The 27727-nt window shown below is 42.3% G+C and overlaps 1 protein-coding gene across 1 annotated transcript in view; it reads right to left on the reverse strand.

Moving 5' to 3' along the window:
- Positions 1-10309: 10309 nt before the first annotated feature.
- Positions 10310-27727, reverse strand: part of LOC126473712 (sialin-like) — a 135728-nt gene continuing 118310 nt past the window's right edge. The window contains exons 9-11 of the mRNA XM_050100956.1: positions 26149-26269; positions 16490-16617; positions 10310-10679 (exon numbers count right to left, since the gene is read on the reverse strand). Coding sequence (XP_049956913.1) covers positions 16520-16617; positions 26149-26269 — 219 coding nt within the window. The 3' untranslated portion in view covers positions 10310-10679; positions 16490-16519. The remainder of the gene's footprint in view (positions 10680-16489; positions 16618-26148; positions 26270-27727) is intronic.

The following is a 27727-nucleotide window of genomic DNA, read 5'->3' on the forward strand; positions in this document are numbered from 1 at the left end:
AGCAAGTACAAAGGACCGCTAACCCGTATCGGGATGAACGATCTGAACAGATGTTCAGAGAATGGAAGCATTTAGATGCTCGTGTACATATGAAATACTCATTTACTACAGTTTAAAATATGTTCAAGTCTCCATAGAGTCGCATACATCAATTTTTGTAGCTCCTTCAAGACACGTATCTGGTGCGTGTAAATTTAGTAATGTTTACAGTTTAGCATTATACGTAGTGTACAATGTCTAAGCAAGCGTCTTATTTCCAAGTTTTCTCGTGTACTTTCACGGAGTGTGACTGCCGTTTTCCATATCAGTTTCGTAGACATTCCAGTGGTCTTTCTGATGTAGATACGAAGCAATGTTAGAAATATGGCCCACATTGCAGGAGCCTAGATTGTAGCCTCTGGCCCTAAATCTGTCAGTATTATTTACAGTAGTTGTTATATTTCGCTATTGCCGACGTATTCGCGCAAGATATTTAACAGCTTCGATTAATAAAGGGAACAGCCAATCAGTTACCGGAACAGTTCCGGCAATTGATTGGCTGTTTACTTTATGATCGAAGCTTACCCGCAGTTGCTCTTAACAGCCATTTTAAAGATTATGATATTCAGCAAATTAAAAATTTATAATTTCACCGCCACAGTCGCATATTTGTTTTTGTCAGGCACAATTTCGATCAATGTTTTATCTTCTTCAGAGCAGTGTAGTTCCGTAAGCAAAGCTTCGTATCGCTGTGGAACTACACATCAGACAGTACACAACTCCACTGTTCTGAAACTGATCAAATATTGATAGAAAATAGTAGTCATAAAAATAAATGTCCAACTGACTCAGTGAAATAAAGGATAAATTTTAAAGCTGTTATGTTTAGTGAGACTGTGTATCTTATAACAGCAGTTAACTACTTATTACTCAGGATGACCTGCACCAGAGCCTATTTGGTTACTATCACGAATCTCATTTGTAACTATCCATGACATACCCCATCTTCTCAGCAAAAAATGATTTAAAAGTCACAAGAATACTATCTGCAAAACTGTATTACTGACCTTCTGTGTGTGATGGAATTCAAAGCATCACTCTTTGCCCGCTCTGGTAGCAAGCATTACAACTACAATATCACATGAAAGTATCAGTATAAATGTAAGCAGACTTGTGCATTTGACTCATGTATAACACGCCAACATAAGTAAAGTGCGATGTAAACTTATCCTGACAACAATGAAAAGACGATTTCCACTGCATTTGTCCGATTTGTGTTTATTGTGTTAAATGTGTGAAGTGTATGTAGTGAAATATGATGAGTGAATCGTTGTGGTATATTTATACTGTTACGAATGGACCTCGTATACAGTGGGTGCAATTTTTGTACATAATTTATATCAATAAATAAAAAAACATAAAATTTGAACTGCCTATGAACAATTCATCTCTCTTCTTTTCAGTGTGGTAATTTTTGCCTTAGTTACAATAGTTTCAGGTAGAATGTATTTAACATTCTACGCTACTCATTCCGGTATTTTTCCTATTCTGCCAAGATTCTTCTTTACGAGTGTTGCTCCTACTATGACTACGTCAACCAGTCTCTATTTCTTTAGAAAATAGCCATCAATACGGCTCTACGACTAAATGGTGCACTACGACCGCTAAAAAGAAGCAAAGACTGGACGAGGTGATGCTGTGGACTCAGGTTTTCTAAGAGCTAATTTCGAATTCCTTTCTGACTGCCGTGATTTTGGTTTCACATGTTTCCCCTAAATCAATCGAGCAGGTTTCTTTTTTTTTCAAAAAAGTTACTGCCGATTTCCTAAATCATTTACTTAAAAAGAAACAGCGTTTCTGTCTTACAAAATTCTGGAACTTGTAGAGGAACCATGTCAGGAAACACACCGTTTCGACTCTATTATGGTTTTATTGAACTTCTGCTTGAGGAACTGAATTTGGCGTGACACAGTACAATTATTAAATAATAATTCGAAAGCAAACATAATGAAACATCAAGTTATCAACTAAGCAGATTTTTTTTTTTGTATCAACACTTAGACATTGCATGTTTACACTATTCCAAAACAAAAAAGAACCCAGAATATTCTACGTACAGAACAGTACTGATGCGGGTCGATGTGGCGACCACCAAACGTTGTCACAGACACGGTGCCCACGAAGCATTTTCTGCTACACATTCTCCATCCCACCTGGTCTCTTCAGTTCGTGGTGCAGCGAGCATAACTCGTGCCAGCGGATCTTCATCTCTCTCTACATGAGTCTCACAAATTAAACTTTGGGTAAGGTCAGCGTTTCTTGGCAACGATTCCTATTGAGAATATTGCGTACTCACCCCCTCTAAAATTCCTTTAAGTTTGTAGCGGGAATTTCCGAACATCCTGCATACAAAATGCGACAATATCGCGTACACGAGATATCAAAGGGCAGTGCATTGACGGAGCCGTCGTTTGTACTCAAGTGATTCATGTGAAAAGGTTTCCGACGTGATTATGGCAGCACGAAGAGAATTAACGGACTTTGAACGCGAAAGGGTAGCTGGAGCCAGACCCACGAGACATTCAGTTTCGGAATTCGTTAGGGAATCCAATACTCCGCGATCCACTGTGTCAAGAGTGTGCCGAGAATATCAAATTTCAGATATTCCCCTCACCATGGACAACGCAGTGGTCGACAACCTTCACTTAAAGACCAAGAGCAGCGGGGTTTGCGTGCAGTTGTCAGTGCTAACGGATAAGTAACACTGCCTGAAATAACCACAGAAATCAATGTGGGACTTACGACGAGCGTGTCTGTTAGCATAGTGCGGATAAATTTGGCGTTAATGGGTTATGGGCTCGTGAACATGCGCTTGCAACCTAGACGACTGGAAAAACGTGACCTGGTCTGATGAGTCCAGATTTCAGCTGGTAAGAGCTGATGGTAGGGTTTGAGTGAGGCACAGACACCACGAAGGCAAGGACCCAAGTTGTCAACAAGACACTGTCCAAGCTGATGGTAGTTTCGTAATGGTGTGGGCTCTGTTCACAACGAATGGACTGGGTTCTTCGAATATTCGGCTACTTCGAGACCATTTGCAGCCATTCATGGAGGTCACGTTCGTAAGGAACGATATAATTTTTATGGATGGCAAGTGCCATGTCACTAAGCCACAATTGTTCGCGATTGGTTCGAAGAACATCCTGGACAATTCTTACGAGTCGTTTGGCCACCCAGATCGCGCGACATGAATTTCATCGAACATTTAAAGGACATACTCTAGAGGTCAATTTATGCATTAAATCATGCAACGGCAACACTTTAGCAATTACGGACAGCTATAGAGGCAGCAAGGGTAAATATTCCTGAAGGGGACATCCAGAGTCTTGATGAGTCCATGTCACGTCCAGTTGCTGTCTTATGCCAGGCAAAAGGAGGTCCGACACAATATTAGGAGGTATCCCATGACTTTTGTCACCTCAATGTGTAGCACTGTGTACCATTTGCTAGTCGTAAGCGAAACATGCAGTATGAATTACTAACTGATCTGGAATACATATCTTAAGAGAGAGTTTTTTATTCAGGTTGAACAAAACCATTACTCGCAGCCCTTGAACATCAAGGCTTACTGAAGAATATATACGTCAATTCTACAGCTTTCACCAGACTTCATCAGAAATGAAAGACGAGTCAGAAAAATCACCAAAACTGTTCTCGCCAGCCAACACACTGAAGCGAAAAAAGCATAAATCAAAAATTAAGCTACCAACCTGTAAATGAGATTTTATATTTACAGCAGCCGAAGACAACGGCTGAATGGCGCAGAGAAAGAAATTAACAGAAGAGGCCTGGAATTGGTTTGTTAAACTAAAAAATTTTTCAGCTTAAGCTTTAATGTGTCTATAAAGAAAAGTTTGCAGGATTTCAAAAAAATTAATGGTGGCCCTCAACTACGTACCCTCAGAGAGTTGAAATATTTAAAGTTTTGGCTGGTTTCGTTGTCTAGGGGCTGAGATACGTAGTTGCCGCATTACATACAAAATACTGCTGGGTCTACAGTATACAATATGAATACACACATGAATCGAATGGTCGAAGGTTCCTATCACTCGGCAATTGAGAATTTTGAATGTAACATATAAATTTATAAATGAAAGATTGCTATTAATTAAAATCTGCAGGTACTATTTTAACGACTTTAAATGATGAGTACGATAGCAGAAGTACTTTTAAGAATGTCATTTATTACCGTAAAACACTTACTGGTGTCAATGGTCCAGCAATTAAATAAAATATAAGTTGAATGACAGGGAAACAATAGATTCCTACATAGCTCGCGAGATATTCACTTCTAAATGCATACTACCTCTTCACTGCAGAAGCCGCTGAAATCTCACAAGTGCACAAGTCAGCACTATGAAATATTTCTATCTCCCGCGACCACGCGCAAACTGCTGAACACTATCCAAGTATTTCCTGCGACCGTCCGTCGCGCCTTCGCGTCTAGCACTCCCCCACTTCCATCCAGACTTTCAACTGACTTCGGCCATCGCCTACCATAGTAACGAGCGCTGTGATTCGCTAGAGGGGAGCCCAAGGCAACACACACTCACAAACATATTGAAACCCATACTAAATACTGGATTTACATTTAAATAACTTGAAATTAAATAAATATTCCTATGGCTGGACCATAAACACGCTCTAACACACATCATGAAATACATAAACAAATCAAATAAACATATATCAAAGGAATAGAAATAAAAGTAGGCCAGTAGCTTAATGTCTCCGTGCTTTCTAAAACCCAGTATATATTTGACCAAGTTCTTCATGAATAGTATATGTCGGATATAAACAATGACATAGACGAATAAATATATTTATAAGCATGCTACTACCGTTTTTTCGTGTAATTGTGGAGTACTTATGGCCTGACACGATCAATAGTAGTCGGCCACTTTGACCTCCAATAACTCATGTACTACTCAAGTTACATGCCTGTAATTCATACCAATTTAGGTTTACACTAATAGCTTTTTAAAGACACGTCGATCGACAAAATCGGATGAACCATTTAGATTTTGGAAATTCGTTGCTGGGTGTTACTTGTATTATTTACAGTCAGATACTAAAGTTTAAACTAATAAAGATATTGAAAATCTGATTACATCATCACAATGGTCGTGCAAATAATGTCAACGTACATGTTTCTTTTTAAGGTATCATGATTCCTCTGGCTATTATTAATATCTACATGTACTGTGAAATGTCTGCCATTATGGTTTCACAAAGTCCAGCCCTCCTGGCATACAAATCTGCTTCATCGACACAATGCACAGTCCTCGACACAGCATCAACATGGAATTCCCAACCACGCGGTCGGCCTGGACCACACGCTGGGGCTACCCCTCTCGCTCCGGCTCATGTTCGGCACCACGCGGTTGCAGACGATCCCCGGCTAGCGGAGCGGCCCGTGCTGCCACGCCAACTCCGAGCTTAGAATATTTTCAGGGCGCCACAACTCGCCCATTACCTCACAAGCTTACAATCAGTATAATATATGTTACCAGTTTTCACTTTTAAAACGAAAACCATTCGAGAGATGACAACTGCTCAGCTAACAGTAGAGAGTTACATGCAGGCAGAGTTGAGGAGAAAGAAAGAAAGAAGAAACCGATTAAGTAAACTGAAGTTAAAAATCTTCTGGGTTATTAGGCCGCGTCGTATTTCCTTTAAAATAATCGACGTTTCGACCCCTCTGCTGGGATCTTCCTCAGGATCTTCCTATGTCCACTACTGCTAGAACAGCAGCTATAGCAGTAGTGGATACCGGAACATCTTGAGGAAGATCTCGCATAGGGGTCGAAAAGTCGATTATTTTAGAGGAAATATGATGCGGCCTAATAACCCAGAAGATTTTACTTCAGTGGCAACGGCCACAAAAGCCTGCAGACTTACAAGAAACCGATGGATCGGGATACGCACTGGAGAGGTAAATGTAACTGTTACCGCAGTGAGTATCAACAGAGATGAATTGGTTATGGAGCTACGCGTATAGGTAGACGAAAAGTTTCTTTGAGGGATTATAAAAGACAAGGACAGACCAAGTAATGGAAGGTAGGTAAATGACGTTACAAAAGTTGCAAAAGCGCCATGGAAAGAGACGACAGCAGTGGATATCAGCCGCTTGCCGCTTTTCCTGCTGCTGCTGAAGACGATGAAAAGATGACATTCCGTCTCTAACGACTTTGACGTCTACGAGAGGGTTTGTTGTCCTTTCTTGTCATTAGCTCTGTAATAGTGGATTGACGAGTCTTGAACAGACACGGCGAGGTTTCAAAAGAAACACACAGAATTTCTCATTTGCTCATTTGTCACATAGGAAAGACCCATAAGTCATCGAATCGCAGTTAAGAACACTGATTAAGCGGCTCAGGTAGTGGAAAATAACTGAAGGAATTCTTTTTTCTCGCAGAACCTGAGTATGCAGAAAAACATTGATTTCTAATTCGCATAACTGAACACACGTAGAAGAACTGTTATGGACACAGATGATTGAATTTGCAGTTTAGCTGCTATCCCTCTGAATCCTCGCGTAACCTGAGATTGCGTATCACTTATTCTATTATGTATTGGATAACTATTTTAAGGCTTATTAAAAAGGAATTTTTCTAAAATAACAGAAAAAACTTGTTTTCATAAAAATATTTTCATTTTTCTCGTATGATGTATAAATCGACCCCCCCGCCCCGTTATACCGATTCCCCCGTCCCCCAATGACCCATGGACTTACCGAGGTCAGGTGATCTGCTGTGTCTCAGCAATACAGATAGCCATGTCTCCGCAATATCCTTTCTTCCAGGAGTGCTAGTCTTGCAGGATTCACAGGAGAGCTTCTGTGAAGTTTGGAAGGCACGAGATGAGGTACAGGCGGAAGTAAGACTGTGAGGACTGGTCGTGAGTCACGCTTGAGCAACTCAGTCGGTAGAGCACTTGGTAGTGAAAGGCAAAAGTGCCGAGTTCGAGTCTCGCTCCGGTTCACTGTTTTAATCTGCCTTCATGTTTTAGCCATACCTTAGGTGCTACCACAATGGAGGGACAGACAAACGTGAAGAGGGGCAGCAGCCTTTTCGGTAATTTCGCGGACAAAAGTCTAGATGATTCACTGACCTGGCCTTGTAACACGGCCTTGCTGTGCTGGTACTGCGAACGGCTGAAAACAAGGGGAAACTACAACCGTAACTTTTCTCGAGGACCTGCAGCTCTATATGGTAACATGACGATGGCATCCTCTTGTGTAAAATATTCCGGAGGTAAAATAGTTCCCCATTCGGATTATGGAGACGGGTGGGGGGATTGGAGGGTGGGGGGACTACTCAGGATGATGTCGACATCATGCAGGTTAGAAAATTTGAAAAGGAAAATAGAATAGCTGAAGTTAGATACAGTGGGAATTAGTAAAGTTCGGTGGCAGGATGAACAGGACTTTTGGTCAAGCGAGTACAGGGTTATGAACATAAAATCCAACAGGGGATACGCAGGGGTAGATCTAATAGTGAATGAGAAAACAGGAATGCGTTTAAGGTACCATAACAGCACTGAACGCTCTTTCTTAGCTCACATAGACACGAAGCCAACACCCACCGGAGTGTACAAGTTTATATGGCGATTAGGTCCTCATATGATGAAGAGACTGAATCAAGAAATAGGGCTGTATGCATGGATCAAACCTGGAGACATCGGAAGGTTTCAGGTTGATTATATAATAGTCAGTCAGAGATTTGGGAAACAGATATTAAATTGTAAGACATTTCGAAGTGCAGATGTAGACTCTGAGCATAATTTATTGGTTATGAACTGTAGGCTAAAACTGAAGAAAAAGGTAGGAAACTAAGCAGATGTGACCTGGTTAGTCCGCAGCTCGTGGTCGTGCGGTAGCGTTCTCGCTTCCCACGCCCGGGTTCCCGGGTTCGATTCCCGGCGGGGTCAGGGATTTTCTCTGCCTCGTGATGACTGGGTGTTGTGTGCTGTCCTTAGGTTAGTTAGGTTTAACTAGTTCTAAGTTCTAGGGGACTGATGACCATAGATGTTAAGTCCCATAGTGCTCAGAGCCATTTGAACCATTTTTTGACCTGGTTAAGGTGAAAGAATGGGAGCTTGTTGAGAGTTAGAAAAGGAACATTAAGCAACGACTGACTCAAACAGGGGAAAGCAGTACTGTAGAAGAGGCATAGGTAGTTTTTGGAGATGAAATAGTGAAAGCAGTAGAGGATAAAAAAGGTAATCAGACAAGGTGTAGTGGAAATCCTTGGATATCATAGAAGATGTTCGACTTACTTGATGAAAGGAGCAAAATAATAATGTGGTAGGGAACGCGATTGGTCGAAGTCAGTTTATTGGGAGGATTTCAGAAAAGTGTGATTTATCTGTAAAGGTGGCCACAGAAAGGATGACAGTGCGACCTATTCTTGAGTCGTGCTTGAGTGTTTGGGATCTGCACCAGGCCATTGAAGCACTTCAGAGGCGGGCTGCTAGATTTGTTCAAATGGTTCAAATCACTCTGAGCACTATGTGACTTAACTTCTGAGGTCATCAGTCCCCTATAACTTAGAACTACTTAAACCTAACTAACCTAAGGACTTCACACACATCCAAGCCCGAGGCAGGATTCGAACCTGCGACCGTAGCGGTCTTGCGGTTCCAGACTGTAGTGCCTAGAACCGCTCGGCCATCCCGGCCGGCCTAGATTTGTTACCAGTTGGCTCGAATAACAAGCAAGTGCAAAGCAGATGCTTTGGGAACGCAAATGGGAAAATGTGGAGGGAAGTAAGCGTTCTTTTCGAGGAACATCATTCAGAAAATTTAGAGAATCGGCGTTTGAAGCTGACTACAGAACGATCCTACAGCCGCCAAGGTACATTTCACGTAGGGACCACGAAGACAAGATACGAGAAATCAGAGCTCTTATGGAGGCACGTAGACATTCATTTTTTCCTCGTTCTGTCTGCGAACGGAACAGGAAAGAAAACGACCAGTAGTCGCACAGGGAACCCTTCGTCACACACCGTATGGTGGTTTGCGCAGTAAGGATGTAGATGTAGATATAGAGTAGCATGGAGAGCTGCAGCAAACCAGTCTTTGAACTGAAGACCACAATAACATCAACAACAGCAACAATACAAAAATGTTGATTATCCTCTGACTTACCGATTTACCAAGAACAAGCGCCATTTAGGAAAACGTGGATAACATCATACTGAACTGTACTGTTTTGCTTGTTGGATTTATAGCTATCGAGAGCTTTTGAGTAACTCATTCAGTGTTCCGTGGGAAGTAGGTATCTGGCATATAGAAAGTTTCTTACAAACCTAGTGTATTTAGGTTCTGAGTGCTTCCAGTGTATATGCCATACCATGTAACATTGGCCCTAAAAGCCAGCAACACGAAGAGAAAACATACTTCAGTTTATGTAGGTAATACAGAATTTGGTTGAGCTGCAGCAGTATCGAGCTTCGGTGAACTTTCGGTAGCACAGCTAACATCCATATTAAGCATAAGCTTTTATCAAGGAAATTTCTCAATTTACCTCCAAGGATAGCCATCATAGGCTCTCCAACTTGTTTTTTTCGGTGCAGCTTCAAAGTATAAATAAAATCGCCTGTTCTTTTCGTGCAAGAGGTATCACACTAAGAAAGTTACTTCGTGCAAGACAGCAAGGTGAAGGGCAAGTTTACAGTAATATACATATAATCACGCACCAAGAAATACAACAATACACAGGATCACAATGAAGTTTTTAACAGACTATGCGCTCCAGAACGTCGATTCTAATTGTGAACTTCTGTATCATCCTACGGTCTGTGTGTCGGGCAGTAGTATCATACATACTAATTTTTACATAATCGAAGTAATGGTACTGCTATATGATTATGTGGCAACATTGATTCAGAAAAAAATTGTGAATTTGTAATTTTATTAATACTTTTTCCTCAATAATCAAAAAAGATTGTATTCATTGTCAGGTACCATGCTGTTTTTTATGATTTGTTATACTCTATTAAGCGTTAAACAATATTGTTTTTAATTTAACAATGGAGAGGAATTCGAGTAAAGAGGAAATAGTGTATTTATCCTTCAAAGAAAATAGCGGACCTTTCAACGACAGCCGTAATAGCCGAGTTTAAATAGTATAGTGCCAAGTGTGTTATGTGTGGGTGACGCTTTTACCCCTTCCTTAATTGGATGTTCCTGTGGAGTGAGTTTATTTTGTTTCTGTGCTTTATATTAATCATTTTTCTTTTAGGGAAATTACCAATGAGGCTAGTAATTCATCAATGAGTCACTTTATTCGATTCCATAGCATATATTACCACTCTTTGTTTTAAATGGCTTACTGTAGCAACGCAAGAAATGACAATAAATAAATAAATAAAATGGCAACTGTGACGTTGGCAGGCGACATGACGCAGGCTGATGGCAGCGGAGACGGTGTTGTGGAAGCATCGACGACTTCCTCGGGGCGTCGAGTTTCCTCTGCTGAAGCATCGCCTCGTTACCACTGCGGCAGTTGCAGTGACCGCCAGCGAGATCTTCGTGACACCGTGGGATGACGTTTCCGCTCGCCAGCGTCAACGCTCCATCTCTGCGACGTCCACCACGATATCTCTCAACATTTCTCTTTTCAATAGCGAGAATTGCTGCAGAAACAAGAGAAATAATAAATACATTATTAGCCTTGAAAGCTTTGTGAGAAACAAGATGTGCCACAACTCCGAACAGACGCCGGAAAAAAAAAAAAACAGAAATAACCTAGCATCTAAAACTGGCAATAGTAATTACAACAAACTAAGAATTCTTTGATGATAGTGTAAGTAGGCTGTTTAGGTTTTTATGTTGGTAACGCCATGTAACGCTCTATATGAAAATCACTGACTGTGCCGTGTGCAATCTGTGGCTGGTTTGCTTTGTTGGAATTTGCTATTGTAGTGTTGGGCAGTTGGCTGTCAATAGCGCGTAGCGTTGCGCAGTTGGAGGTGAGCCGCCAGCAGTGGTGGATGTGGGGGGAGAGATAATGAGATAGTGGAGTTTTGAGAGCGGATGATCTGGACGTGTGTCCATCAGAGACAGTAAATTTGTAAGACTGGATGTCATGAACTGATATATATATATATATATATATATATATATATATATATATATATATATATATATTACAGGGTGAGTTACCTAACGTTACCGCTGGATATATTTCGTAAACCACATCAAATACTGACGAACCGATTCCACAGACCGAACGTGAGGAGAGGGGCTAGTGTAGTTGGTTAATATAAACCATTAAAAAATGCACGGAAGTATGTTTTTTAACACAAACCTACGTTTTTTAAATGGAACCCCGTTAGTTTTGTTAGCACATCTGAACATATAAACAAATACGTAATCAGTTCCGTTTGTTGCATTGTAAAATGTTAATTACATCCGGAGATATTGTAACCTAAAGTTGACGCTTGAGTACCACTGCTCCGCGGTTCGATCGTGTGTATCTGAGAGCACCGAATTACATAGGGATCCAAAGGGAACGGTGATGGACCTTAGGTACAGAAGAGACTGGAACAGCACATTACGTCCACAAGCTAACACCTTTTTATTGGTCTTTTTCACTGACGCACATGTACATTACCATGAGGGGTGAGGTACACGTACACACGTGGTTTCCGTTTTCAATTACGGAGTGGAATAGAGTGTCCCGACATGTCAGGCCAATAGATGTTCAATGTGGTGGCCATCATTTGCTGCACACAATTGCAATCTCTGGCGTAATGAATGTCGTACACGCCGCAGTACATCTGGTGTAATGTCGCCGCAGGCTGCCACAATACGTTGTTTCATATCCTCTGGGGTTGTAGGCACATCACGTTACACATTCTTCTTTAACGTACCCCACAGAAAGAAGTCCAGAGGTGTAAGATCAGGAGAACGGACTGGCCAATTTATGCGTCCTCCACGTCCTATGAAACGCCCGTCGAACGTGTACCTCACCCCTCATGGTAATGTACATGTGCGTCAGTGAAAAAGACCAATAAAAAGGTGTTAGCATGTGGACGTAATGTGCTGTTCCAGTCTCTTCTGTACCTAAGGTCCATTACCGTTCCCTTTGGATCCCTACGTAATTCGGTGCTCTCAGATACACACGATCGAACCGCGGAGGAGTTGTACTCAAGCGTCAACTTTAGGTTACAATATCTCTGGATGTAATTAACATTTTACAATACAACAAACGGTACTGATTACGTATTTGTTTATATGTTCAGATGTGCTAACAAAAGTAACGGGGTTCCATTTAAAAAAACGGAAGTTTGTGTTAAAAAACATACTTCCGTGCATTTTTTTATGGTTTGTATTAACCAATTACACTAGCCCCTCTCCTCACGTTCGGTCTGTGGAATCGATTCGTCAGTATTTGATGTGGTTTACGAAATAGATCCAGCGGTAATGTTAGGTGACTCACCCTATATATATATATATATATATATATATATATATATATATATATATATACACTATTAAGATAAATACATTGTTTGTTCTCTATCAAAAACTTTCATTTGCTAACTATGCCTATCAGTAGTTAGTGCCTCAAGTAGTTAGAATCTTATATTTAGCTGGCAGTATTAGCGCTCGCTGTATTGCAGTAGTTCGAGTAATGAAGATTTTTGTGTGGTAAGTGATTCATGAAAGGTATAGGTTATTGTTAGTCAGGGCCATTCTTTTGTAGGGATTTTTGAAAGAGACTGCGTTGCGCTAAAAATATTGTGTGTCAATATAGTGAAGATCAGAATAAGTAAAGAGAGAAATGTCTGAGTACGTTCAGTTTTGCTGAGCTGTTTGAAAATCAAATAACGTAAGGGGTTTACCAGCACAATCATTCATAAATTTTTTCTAAGGGGACGTTTCATAAAACCCCTTACGTAATTTTATTTTCAAACAGTTGAGCAAAAATTATGAGCAATGGCAGCCGAAGACTTCCGGTCTAAGAAGTCTTCCTCTCTCTGCCAAAGGCCTTGTCAAAGAGGGCGCTGAAGTGGACAGAGCTTCAGGGCACTCTCTTGCCCTTGGGGTGGGAAACTACTCCTAAAAGATGGAAGAATCATCAATGATCAACGGCATGAGATGCAGAAGGCAATGGAAACCACTGCATTATAGACATGTAATGTGTATCCTCCGAACATATGACCCATAATTGAAAAAATATCATGATGATGTCTCCAGTGGCAAAAGATTCCTGACACGTCCCCATTCGGATCTCTGGGGGACGACTGCCGAGGTGGAGGTGACTATGAGAGGAAAATTGAATAACCAACGAAAGGATAACATTGTACGAGTCGAGGGGTGGAATGTGAGAAGTCTGAACGTGATACGGAAGCTAGAAAATCTGAAAAGCGAAATGCTAAGTCCCAATCTAGATATAGTGGTGATCAATGGAGTGAAATGAAAAGAAGACATGAGTTTCTGGTCAAATGAGCATAGGGTAATATCAACAGCAGCAGAAAATTATGTAACGGGTGTAGGATTCATTATGAATAAGAATACAGGACAGAGTGAATTACTGTGAGCAGTTCAGTGATGGGATTGTTCTCATCAGATTCGACAGCAAACCACCACCGACAACAATAATTCAGGGTCGCGCGGGATTAGTCGAGCAGTCTACGGCGCTGCAGTCATGGACTGTACTGTACGAGTCCTCCCTCGGGTATGGGTGTGTGTTTTTGTCCTTAGGATAATTTATGTTAAGTAGTGTGTAAGCTTAGGGACTGATGACCTTAGCAGTTAAGTCCCATAAGATTTTTTTGAACAATAATTCAGGTACACATGTCGTCGCCGCAAGCGGAAGATGGAGAGGCAGAGAAAGCATATGAGGATACTGAACGGCTAATTCAATAGGTAAAGAGAGATGAAAATCTAATAATCATGGGAACTGGAATGTCGTTGTAGAAGAAGGAATAGGAGAAAGGGTTATGGGAGAATGTGGGCTTGGCATAAGGAATGAGGGAGGAGAAAGACTTTATGAGTTCTGCAGTAAATATCAGCTAATAATAGTGAATACTCTGTTCAAGAATAACAAGTGGAGGAGGTGTATTGGGGAAAGGACGGGAGATACGGAAGATGTCAGTTATATTATAGCCAGGCAGAGACACCAAAATCAGGTACTGGTGTGTAACGTGCACCCAGGAGCAGATACTCTCAGTTCACAATTTAATAATGATGAACAGTAGGATGAAGTTTCGCAAGGCATTAAATTTTATTCTTAACAACTGTTTCTCATCGCAAACTACCCTGGAACACCTTTTTAAGCGTTTCAGTTTCTGACCACCTTGTACACGTATATATGTACATTATGACCACATTCCTGAGGGACATATATACAGTGTGTTTCAGAAGTGACGGTCAATAGTCAGGGATATGACAGGAATGATCATTCGAAACAAAAAAGTCAAGTAAACATGGACCCTAAAACGCATATCTTAAGAGCTATGACCAATTCTTAATTTTCGATGATGTGAAACGAATATGTTCTACTGCAAGCTCTTTGTTTTCCATATTTTGGGAAGTGGTAGTATGGAACAAAACAAGAATTAATGGCCAGTAAACATGTTCTCTAAAACGCATACTTTAAGAGCTATAAGCACTTGTTTATTTTCGCTAGTTTGAAACAACTCTTCTAATGAACAAATGCTCACAACTTTTAAGGTACGAATTTTGGAGCACATGTTTACTGGACTTTTTTTCTTGTTTTGGTCCTTACTATCAGTTCCCAAAACATGGAAAGCAATGAGCTTGCAGTAGAATAGATCTATTTCACAGCATCGAAGATAAAAAATTGCTGTAAACTTATTACCTGTTTCGATTTGACGAACTTTGCATGCTTTCCTTCTGTAGTGTAGACAGTAAATCGAGCTTTTTCGGGATATTACTCTCTTATGAAGCAAATCTGCAATTGTATACAATAAATCAATGAACTTTCGTTTCACCGCCTCTGTAGTCTCATGAATACAGCTTCGTTGGCGGCCATCTGATCCCGAGAGTCATTTTCGCTTTGCCATTGCTTCACTACAAAAGCAATATCGTGCACCGAGCTTTCGTGCTACGTCAGAGCGTTACACACTTGCACGATTTAGTAAGGGGGAAAGAGTCCACGAGTAGGAAGCGACCGCAGACGCGCCGATTTCACTTATACTCCGCAACTGCAGCGGGTAGGGAGGAAGCCAGTATAGCGCTGAGGTGACAGCAGCAAGTTGATTTACATTGTATGCAACCCTCAACCTTGCGTTTATACTAGCTGTGTAGTCGGTAAACGATGCCGGAACAAAATATGTGCTACCGGCGTATGCGTGCTGAACTCGTGAGACTGCATACCTCCGACATATATCGCTACCTGGCCACATCCACATTCTTCTACGTCTGTTGTCAGGCGTCAGAAAAATCTTGCTGTCGTCGATGGAGGGAACGCAGTCTCATTGATACAGGTTACATTCCAGGAGTTCCTCGGTAACCTCAAACGAATATGAACACATTCCTGAGGGACTCGTACGGTCATTCGTAGTAGATGTATAGAGGCCAAACTGATCGTATACTGTTTGACAGCTCTCCCAGTTAGCTCCAAAAAGACAACGTACAGTTCTGTTGCAATGTCCTCGGGGTATCTGCTACCAATAAATTCTAGGCAGCGGTCATTAACGGTTGTAGTTAATGGCAGGAGATCGCTACGAGGCAAATATCAATGCTTTGTGTCACACGAAAGTGGTTGAGTCTCCGAATGTACATCAGTGTGGTGGCCAAGACCCGCTGTTGAAAACTCTTCTCCCGTAAAATGGCTCTGTCCAAACCTGAAGTACTCCGTCGGTACTTGGTGACAGACAAAGCAGTGAGCAAACGCGGCATTAACTGAAGATTGGACACAAAGCTTGCTCTACTGCGGCTTTTCTTTTTCGTCCATTGCTTAGCGATGTCTTGTTTCTAAAAGAGAAAAGACAAAAAGGCCGGCTATAAAAAAGCACAAGCTAGGTGAATAACGAAGATGGTATAAAACATTTTTGAGCACTTTATATGCATTTTCGGCTATATAAGAAGTAAACTCACTCCCTAGCGAGCTTTATTAAGCTATCGAAGATAAAGCTGCGTTTAGATGGTGCTGAGCGACCGCTAGGAGGCGCTGATGCTGATGGAATCAGCGAGCTACGCCACCTTCCTTGGAATGTGGAATGAGGTGTAGAAGCACTTCGAGTTCCAGAACCTTAGCCGACCATTCATCCAGTTATTTTTATAAAAAATGAATAAAAACTATGGCAGTCGATTATGAAGATGAGGCAAGTCACTTGTACACTTTAAATAATAAGGCAAAGCAATCACATGAGGAATAGGAAAAATCAACCAAGATAAAAGACTACCACCAAAAACAGCAACAAATAATAAACCCAACAGAAAAGCCTGATATTTATAATTACGTACTTACCACAGTAACACGGTGCACAGTGGATGAAGACTAAGGAATAGCCGGCCTTTGTCCAGTATGCTGCGTGACGTCACACTCGAAAGCCGCGTTGTCAGTACAGCACTCGCGTCTTTCTTTGGATTCCTTCGCTGGAAGAGTGAAAGGATGAAAAGCTCCATTTACTGTATTTTTTATTGAATTTTGATAGTTTTCGGTTGAGAATTTACAATTTGCGTAGCAGAAGATGATTTGAAATTGTATTGTTGGCCATGAAGCGTAAACCCTGAACATAAATAAATAATCTTCCAGGGCCTGATAAGCTAAACGCACGCTAACGATCGTTAGTGGGTCTACCAACTGACTACCTGATGAAATTCTAGAATTTACGTCACTAGCTTTCTTCATTATAATGGTTAAAACAGTTCCGCACTGTCCTCTAGAAACAAAATACGAGAGTTCGGAATAACAGGACACTTTGGACTGAAGAGTTCCTACCAACAGAACAGAGCATGTATTCTTAATGGAGAGAAACCTTCAGAGCGTAAAAGTGGCTTCGGATGTGGCCCGAGGACGTGTTATAGAACCAGTACTATTCACGATATACACTCATCAGCCAGAACATAATGGCAACCGACCTACTATCCATGTAGACCTATCCAGGCGATAGCAGCGTTACCTGGCGAGGAATGACTGCTAGCCAGACACATTCACGGTGCATGTAGTATCAGTAAGCGTGCTGCCCATGTGCAGAATGGGAAAAGAGCGCGATCTGTCTGAGTTTGACCAAGGGCAGATTGTGATGGCCCGGAGACTCGGTATGAACGTTTCGGAAACTCTACAACTTCTCGGGTATTCGAGAAGCGCTGTCGTGAGTGTCTTCAGCACATGCTGGAACTGTAGTGAAACCACGTGTAGACGTCGCTGGTCGGACAAATGGTTCAAATGGCTCTGAGCACAATGGGACTTAACATCTGAGGTCATCAGTCCCTTCGAACTTAGAACTACATAAACCTAACTAACCTAAGGAATCACACACATCCTTGCCCGAGGTAGGATTCGAACCTGCGGCCATAGCAGTCACTCGGTTCTAGACTGAAGCGCCTAGAACCGCTCGGCCACCCCGGCCGGCCGCTGGTCAGACATATGTCGGACGTCATAGGTTGGGCAGACTGGCAAAACAAGACAGGCGGCGAACTGTGGTGGAGCTAACACCAGAATTTAATGCTGGGCAGAGTACAAGTGTGTCTGAACACTCAGTGTACCGAACACTCCAAACGATGGGCCTCTGTAGCCGACGACCCATGTATGTGACAGTGTTAACACCATGACATTGGCCACAACGGCTGAAATTGGCACGTGACGCTCGTCGCTGGACATTGGCACAGTGGTAGAGCGTTACATGATCTGACCAATCACGATGCCTTCTTCATTATGTCGATGGAAGGGCGCGAATCCGTCATCTTCCAAGCGAACAGCTAGTTAACACCTGTACTGCGAGACGGAGGCTGCGGCTCAGTTATGCTCTGGGGAACATTCATATGGGCATCCATGGGTCCAATGGAACTCGTGCTAGGCACCATTACGGTCACGGGGTATCGTACCGGTTGCAAACACTTACATCCTTTCATGACGATCATGTTTCCTGATAGCGGTGCCATTTTCCAACGAGATAATGCGCCATGTCATGAGTCCAGGAGTGTGGTGGAGTAGTTCGAGAAAACATTAGTGAGTTCCAGTTGATGTGCTGGCCCCCAACTTGCCAGACTGAGCTCCATCGAATACATCTTGGATGTGATTCAACATAGCTCAAAGCTCATTGTCCCCCTCCCCCGAATTTACGGGAATTAGGTGACTTGTGTGTGCAGGTGTGTTTCCATCTCCCTCCAGTTACCTACCATGGCCTCATTGCTTCTATGTCACGAGGCGTAGCCGGTGTTATCATTGTCAGCGATGGAGATACAGGCAATTAGGCCGGTGCCCCTTATGTTCTGACTGATCAGTGAATGTATGAGACCGCGGTGAAAAACAACGAATTTTTTATTCTGTTCGGAATATGGATCGAGGTACTACATGCCATGCATATTATTCAGTCGACCTTTCCGTTTCGCTGGCGTAAGTGGCAACCCTTCGCCGCTAGAGGGCTCCGTATTGTAGCATGTAACATGGTGGTGTGTATTGTAACTATGGTGACACGTTAGAAAATCTCAGATCACTGAAAGCACGAACTCGAAAAGTTAGTCCATACATGGTGCACCATCTCCTTCAGCATGACAAAGCCAGACCACACTCGAGTGCTGCAGTACCTACAGCAACCCGCGGCCTTGCGTGCCCTGTCATCGGTCATTGTTCGTACAGTCCCGACTTGGCCCCATCCGATTTTCATGTTTCGGAAACTTAAAGAACACTTTCTGCGACTTAATTTTGATAGTTATGAAGCGGCACAAGCAGAGATGACATTGTGTCTCCCTCAACAAAGTCAAACATTCTACAGTGGCCGGCCGGGGTGGCCAAGCGGTTCTAGGAGCTACCATCTGGAACCGCACGACCTCTACGGTCGCAGGTTCGAATCATGCCTCGGGCACGGCTGTGTGTGATGTCTTTAGGTTAGTTAGGTTTAAGCAGTTCTAAGTTCTAGGGGACTGACGACCTCAAAAGTTTAGTCCCATAGTACTCAGAGCCATTTTTACACATTCTACAGTGACTGTATTAATAAAATGGTCTCTCGTTGTGAGAAATGTGTTCCTTGCCAGAGTGACTATGTTAAGAAATAAGTATGTAGACACGAAGAATAAAGATGTAGAATATTAAAACGTTTCTGTTATTTAAAAAGCTTTATGAGGTTTTACATAAAACATTCGGAAGCATTACTTTTCACCACGAGTTTGTATAAATGACCCGCTAGATAACTTTAGATGCTCCGTGAGGCTGTTGCTGTTGTATGTAGAGAAGTAGTAACGCTAGAAAATTGTACGGAAATGCAGGAAGACTAGCAGAGTACCCGACGCTTGTTTTACGGGTTGGCAGTGGTCTATCAGTATAAACAAATGTAACATACTGCCTATAAATAGGCGTAGACACCAGTTATTGTGTGACTACACTGTTGCCAAATAGTCACTGAAAGCATTCGCATCCATTAAATATCTGGGAGTATGAGTACGGAACGATTTAAAGTGTAACGACGACATAAAAATATTCTTAGAAAAAGCACATGCCAGAATAACATTCTTTGCAAGAATACTTGGGAAGTATAATCCGCACACAAAAGAGGTGGCTCTCAAAATCCTCGTTCGACCGATACTTGAGAATTACTCGTCAGTCTGTGACTCATATCTAGTAAGAGTAGATTGACGCATAAAATACGGAAGAACGAAAGAAGAGCAGCGCATTCCGCCACGGATTTATTTACTAAATGCGAATACATCATATAGAAGCTCACCCAATTCTAGTAGCAGAAGTTACAAAATAATCATTGTGCATCTTGTCGGAGCTTACTGTTAAATTACCGAGAGCGTGCTTTCCTTAGAAGAGTCAACCGACATATTACTTGTTCCTACGTGTATTTCGTTAACAGACCATGAAGGCAAGATCAGAGAGATTCTACACCGTTCGGAGGCTTCCCAACAATCGTTTTCCCTGCGCACCATTCGTGGCTGGAACGCGAAGGTGGGAAATCGCAGTGGTGCACAAAGTATCCTCTACCACACACGATACGATGGCTTGCGGAGTATAGGTGTAGAACTAGATGTAATTATAGTAACATGCACAGACCACTACGAGCCATGAACACGTACTCTGAATCACATGCAATTGTTTCCCATGCAACGACTGCTGGGCACACCCCGAAAATGTCGCGGCGTACATATAACACTGAAGATCGCCAGCGTCGCATCCGTGAATTTCCGTCAGAATTCTTGTCTGTATATGAGTAAATGACGGCATTATTCGATTTCGGTGTTTGACGACCTCTATATATTTCAAAATATTGTTGCGATCCCTGAGAGGACTATTGTTAAATAAAGTAGGAATTCTGTCTTTAAAATACGAAGTCGGATGTATTTGTGTTCAGAAGAAACAATAGTAAGCGAGTGAAACGTGACGTGCAGAACTGAGAAAGAAGTTGTAGTATATAGTCTGCCGATCATTTCTGAAAAGCTGAGACGCAGCTTTACTTTCCAAACGCAACTAGCATATTGTTGCGGATTGTGTGCTGATTCGAAACTTCCTAGCAGTTTAACCGTGTGACGAACTACCTCTTGCACTGTGATTTTTTTTCGCAGGTTCCATATTCTGTAAGCTCATTGTTCTGGAAATCAACTATTAGTCTGGCACTACCTGCAGATTTTCTAACAAGATATGTGACTCGTCGTCGTAACTGTGTGTTCACTTGATGTCTCTCTTTTTATTTTATTTGTTTCCGTAAGTCTTTCCAGTCTAACGAAGTATACTGTGCAGCGAAATTAAAAGATCACTCTTTCCCACTGCGACGCATAAGTTTGTGATTTGGCACAAAGGTGCCTACAACCTCTGTCTGTAATGGTGCAAATACATGGCGCCCTGTGACACTACATTCGGCCTCGCTGACGCTTCAGACATCAACGTCTTGACACATGCGAGAAAGAGGCCGGGGCTCAGAAGTTCAACGTGAGTTGATGATGCCACACTCACACTAAATTTGACCGCAATTTTACCCAATGTCACCGTGGCCACGTCACACTACGAAAATGTCGTCACAGCCCCTCTGAGCCACATCCACCCCTTTTTTGACGCCTCTGCACGGCTACGATGTCCTTAGAGAAGGGTTGAAGCGCTAGGGAAACATCATCAGTACCAAAGACTTCTCAATCCACTGCAAACTGTCATTGTCGACCTCGAAATGTGTGGGAATCAATGTACCAAGGAAAGAGGTAATTTCATTGACTCCCGTTATGCCACACCCTGGGGCCTTTTCGTGTCGATTCTGAGCGGCAGTGCCGGCCGGAGTGGCCGAGCGGTTATAGGCGCTTCAGTCTGGAACCGCGTGACCGCTACAGTCGCAGGTTCGAATCCTGCCTCGGGCATGGATGTGTGTGATGTCCTTAGGTTAGTTAGGTTTAAGTAGTTCTAAGTTCTAGGGGACTGATGGCCACAGATGTTAAATCCCATAGTGCTCAGAGCCATTTGAACCATTTCTTTGAGTGACAGTGTGTCCGAAATGTTTGCCTCGGCCACTAATAAAAAAATAGCATGATTCCAACACTGGGCATCGCAGTTCTGACCTCCGTCACAGAGGCGTCTAAATAAGTGGTGAGGGGTGTGACGACCTTCCCATCGTGTGACACGTTCACGGCTATGTCAGTCAAAATTGTGGTGAAATTTGGTGCCAACGTGACATCAATAACCCAATAACCCACTTCGAGCGTCACATGAACTTTTGAGCTCTGGCCTTTTTTTTTTTTTTTTTTTTTTTTTTTGCGTCGAGACCTTACCGTTTTAAGTGTTGTCGAGGCAGAGGGTGATGTCGCAGGGTGCCATGCTTTTGCAGAACAATACAGAAAGCTTGTAGGCACCTCTGAGACAAATTTCAAACTTCTGCGTCGCCAGGGAGAGAATAATAGTACTTCGAAAACGCGACCCTTTAATTCTGTTGCACAGTGTATATGATGAAATCAAATCACTGTTCATTCCAGTTCTCTTTCTATCTGTGTGTGTGTGTGTGTGTGTGTGTGTGTGTGTGTGTGTTAGGATTGGGCTGTGCTTAGTCGTGGTGGAGGCAGAAAGTTGAATGTCGATGTAATAGCTGCCAGAGATTGGTGAAAGTTTTAGGTGTAGGGAGTAAGTAAAGTAGACTGTAGATAAAGGGGTTTAAATTTGTGTAACGAAATTATGTACTCATTGTGGATCATGGCCACGAAGACAAACTTGTTATAAATCCTATTTAATACAATTTGAGCAATGAAGAAGAAATGTTACACAAGTTGTCGAGAACAGAGCAAATGTGGACTGAACTGCAGGAACATCGGTTGCTTGCATCGTCTCACGTAAAATGTGAGTTCAAACGCCAGTTGAGTCGACTAGAGCGCGTGCCACTGCAGTAAGGTGGGTTGCCGTAGAAGCATCGTCAGGCGCATATGCGGCTCTCGATGCCTGTGAAGTCTTCGAAATCGGTAAATTCCAAGTCTCATGTTACTCAAAGGGCATAATCACGATCGATGAAGCCTTTATAATGTGTTAAACCTTTCCCTGTTTCCTTTAACCGTTCAATCATTGCAGGCATACGTGAAACTAAAGACTTGCTTGTCTGGTAGTTGTCCTAAAGGCAGCTCATAGAAGCTAAGTAGCTACAAACAGGAAGTTAGTCTATTCGATTCACTTGAAAATAGAAATTCCACTCCTACTCTTTCAGTAGTAGCTACTACTCATACTACGATGATTTATTAATTATTTCATTAGTGAACGTATAGGAATGTGCAGTAGCATGCCTGCCACCATTATAAGGGCCCTACAAGATGGCAGAGGCCCATCTTTGTAAGAATAAAGTCGCAGGAATGTGTAAGAACGTTACATTTTCATCCCTGTTATTCGGTGTTGTGATCTTCATTCCGAAGAATGATTTTATGCAGCTGTCCTCGCTAGTTCGTTAAGTGCACGCCTCTTCATCTCTGTATGATTATTACAGACTACTTCCGTTACTCCTATCTCAAGGCGATTTATTCAATTAGTCTCCAATTTAACCCCTCAAACCCCCCCCCAACACACACACACACACACACACACACACACACACACACACACATACACACACACACACGTACCCCACCATTATCAAACTGACGATTCCTTGGATCACTCGATCCACTCTTTCATATAAATTTTGTCATATATTCGTTTTTTCCCGACTTGACTCAGTATCTCAGTATCTCATTATCAGTTATCCGTTCTACTCACATTATCTTCAGCATTGTTCTTTAGCGCCACAAGTATAAAGTTCCTATTCTCTTTTTTTCTGATTTGTTTATTACCCATGTTTCAAATCCGTAGAATGATAGACTCCAAACAAATACCTTTTGAAAATCCTTCATAATATTTAAATTTTATATTCGATGTCAACAATTTTTTATTTTTCAGGCACACACCATCCTTCCAATTTCCAGTTGCATTTTTTATTCTTTCTGCTTCAGCCATCGTTAGCACTTTGCTACCCACATAGGAACACTCGTCTAATACTTTTAGCGTCTCGTACCCTAATCTAATTCCCTCAGTAGCCCCTGATTTAGATAGACTGTATTCCATTACCTTTGGTTTCCCTTTTTTATATTCACCTTATAGCCTCTTTTCAAGACTCTTGCTATTGCCATCAGCTATTAATCCAAGTTGATTACGTGTTAATAATCTGTTAATAATACTGAGAAACAAATATTTCTGATAACTTAACCCCTTATACAGGGTGTTACAAAAAGGTACGGCCAAACTTTCAGGAAACATTTCTCACACACAAAGAAAGAAAATATGTTATGTGGACATGTGTCCGGAAACGCTTACTTTCCATGTTAGAGCTCATTTTATTACTTCTCTTCAAATCACATTAATCATGGAATGGAAACACACAACAACGGAACGTACCAGCGTGACTTCAAACACTTTGTTACAGGAAATGTTCAAAATGTCCTCCGTTAGCGAGGATACATGCATCCACCCTCCGTCGCATGGAATCCCTGATGCTCTGATGCAGCCCTGGAGAATGGCGTATTGTATCACAGCCGTCCACAATACGAGCACGAAGAATCTCTACAGTACATTTGGTACCGGGGTTGCGTAGACAAGAGCTTTCAAATGCCCCCATAAATGAAAATCAAGAGGGTTGAGGTCATGAGAGCGTGGAGGCCATGGAATTGGTCGGCCTCTACCACTCCATCGGTAACCGAATCTTTTGTTGAGAAGCGTACGAACACTTCGACTGAAATGTGCAGGAGCTCCATCGTGCATGAACCACATGTTGTGTCGTACTTGTAAAGGCACATGTTCTAGCAGCACAGGTAGAGTATCCCGTATGAAATCATGATAACGTGCTCCATTGGGTGTAGGTGGAAGAACATGGGGCCCAATCAAGACATCACCAACAATGCCTGCCCAAAAGTTCACAGAAAATCTGTGTTGATGTCGTGATTGCACAATTGCGTGCGGGTTCTCGTCAGCCCACACATGTTGATTGTGAAAATTTACAATTTGATCACGTTGGAATGAAGCCTGATCCGTAAAGAGAACATTTGCACTGAAATGAGGATTGATGCATTGTTAGTTGAACCATTCGCAGAAGTGTACCCGTGGAGGTCAATCAGCTACTGATAGTGCATGCACACGCTGTACATGGTACGGAAACAACTGGTTCTCCCGTAGCACTCTCCATACAGTGACGTGGTCAACGTTACCTTGTACAGCAGCAACTTCTCTGACGCTGACATTAGGGTTTCGTCAACCGCACGAAGAATTGCCTCGTCCATTGCAGGTGTCCTCGTCGTTCTAGGTCTTCTTCCCCAGTCGCGAGACATAGGCTAGAAATTTCCGTGCTCCCTAAGACGCCGATCAATTGCTTCGAACGTCTTCCTGTCGGGACACCTTTGTTCTGGAAATCTGTCTCGATACAAACGTACCGCGCCACGGCTATTGCCCGGTGCTAATCCATACATCAAATGGGCATCTGCCAACTCTGCATTTGTGAACATTGCACTGACTGCAAAAACACGTTCGTGACGAACAGTAACCTGTTGATGCTACGTACTAATGTGCTTCATGCTAGTACTGTAAGAGCAATGAGTCGCATGTCAACACAAGCACCGAAGTCAACACTACCTTCCTTCAATTGGGCCAACTGGCTGAATTGAGGAAGTACAGTACATACGGACGAAACTAAAATGAGCTCTAACATGGAAATTAAGCGTTTCCGGACACTTCTCAACAACAGATTCGGTGACCGATGGATTGGTAGATGCGGATCAATTCCATGACCTCCACCCTCTCCTGACCTCAACCCTCTTGACTTTCATTTATGGGGGCATTTGAAAGCTCTTGTCTACGCAACCCCGGTACCAAATGTAGAGACTCTTCGTGCTCGTATTGTGGACGGCTGTGATACAATACGCCATTCTCCAGGGCTGCATCAGCGCATCAGGGATTCCATGCGACGGAGGGTGGATGCATGTATCCTCGCTAACGGAGGACATTTTGAACATTTCCTGTAACAAAGTGTTTGAAGTCACGCTGGTACGTTCTGTTGCTGTGTGTTTCCATTCCATGATTAATGTGATTTGAAGAGAAGTAATAAAATGAGCTCTAACATGGAAAGTAAGCGTTTCCGGACACATGTCCACGTAACATATTTTCTTTCTTTGTGTGTGAGGAATGTTTCCTGAAAGTTTGGCCGTACCTTTTTGTAACACCCTGTATAACGGCGGTTAACTGTTGGTGCACTCGGCCATTAATGAACGCCTTTCGTATTAATGGTTGACAATCAGGCTTTCTCACCGTGTTGTGTGCGTTCGTAGACATTTTGCACTGCTGGTTATCGGGAAATTCGTCTGTTTTGTCAACAAAGATATATCGTGGCATTAATGATTAGATACAGAGAACGTCGGTAGCTATGTCCTTTTCGGAACGACAGATATTTCGTGTTGCTCGGCCACTGAGCTCGTGAGGCAGCCACTCACCTGGGGGAGGCTCGTTCCAAGGCTGGACATCGGCGCTGGTGAAGACGGCGTAGATGGTGTAGTTCACGGCAGCGAGCGCCGCCGTCACGTAGAAGACCGAGTTCCACGCCCACCGCGTTTGCTGCCGACATCATCAGAACATCGGCTGTGTGGCAGTTTCTGCCGCATTTCGACTCACTAATTTATTAATATTAAATGACTAACACTCATAGATTGTCTTTACTTTTCTATAGTGACATAATTTACCTATAGTTTTTACTCTAAGATTGAACAGCATAACTATTACACTGGTCAACACTCATTTTCTTGCCAAGGATATTTGAGTGGCTTTAGGATGGATTAGTGGTGCTGAGGACGAATATAGCAACCATTTATGCAGTTTGGCTCTAGTTTTTGAGATAATGCATGAGTTATTCAAAAAATTAGAAAAAAATGCTAATACTGAACTCGAGCGCTACAAACTACAATGAAAAAAGAAAATAATCTTTATAAATAGCTTCTATGAAAACCTGATAGGCATTTGTCCACGTATAAAACATAATTGAAAAGTTTCTCTATAAGTATATCATTTTCCGTCCATGACGAACCGCTTCCTGCACGCTTTCCTTTTATAGGTCTCTTCAGAAAAGTCACGTTGCGGATTCCAGCAATAATCTGCCATCATATGCCAGTCCCATCTTCCTTTATATCTTTCCTCTATTCCTTTCATATCTTGATGGAACCGCTCTCCTTGTTCCTCACTGAAATCACCTAGATTACGAGGAAATCGATCCAAGTGGCTGTGAAGGAAGTGCAATTTTATGCTCATGTTAGCTCCTAAGTTTTGAAAGTTAGTGAGCATGTTTTTGACCAGTTCCTCGTAATTGGGAGCTTTATGATTGCCCAAAAAACATTTTACAACAGCGACAAAACTGTTCCAGGCCGATGCTTCAGTGACAGTCATGACACTTGTGAAATTGGTATCGTTGATGAGCCTGCGAATTTTAGGACCATCAAATATTCCTGCCTTAAGTTTTTCACTACTGAGTCCAGGGAACGTATTGCAGATGTATGTGAAGCAATTACCATTTCTGTCTAAAGCTTTGATGAATTGCTTCATTAATCCTAACTTAATATGTAATGGTGGAAGAACAATCTTGTCCCTACTAACCAGAGGTTCATTAATGATGGTTGCTTCACCAACAGCCATATGTTCCCTTGGAGGCCATGTTTTCTGCTTCCAATGTTCGTGCTTTGCCCTACTATCCCACATGCAGATAAAACATGGGTGCTTTGTGTATCCACTTTGTTGTCCAAGCAAGAAGTTCACCATTTTCAAATCAACACAAATCAACCACTGGTGCTGCATATACTGAATTTTCTGCAGAACCATCTTGATGTTAGCATATGCTTCACAAAGTTTTGTTGAGTGGGCAATTGGAATAGATGCGTAACGATTGCCATTGTGTAGGAGAACACATTTTAAACTTCTAGTGGAACTGTCTATGAAGAGACGCCAGTCCTCTGGTCTATATTCCGGCAGCCCCAATTCAAGTAAAAGTCCAGGTATATTGCTGCAATACACTATAACCTCTTCTTG

Source organism: Schistocerca serialis, chromosome 4 (assembly GCF_023864345.2).
Source record: "Schistocerca serialis cubense isolate TAMUIC-IGC-003099 chromosome 4, iqSchSeri2.2, whole genome shotgun sequence".
Classification (NCBI taxonomy): domain Eukaryota; kingdom Metazoa; phylum Arthropoda; class Insecta; order Orthoptera; family Acrididae; genus Schistocerca; species Schistocerca serialis.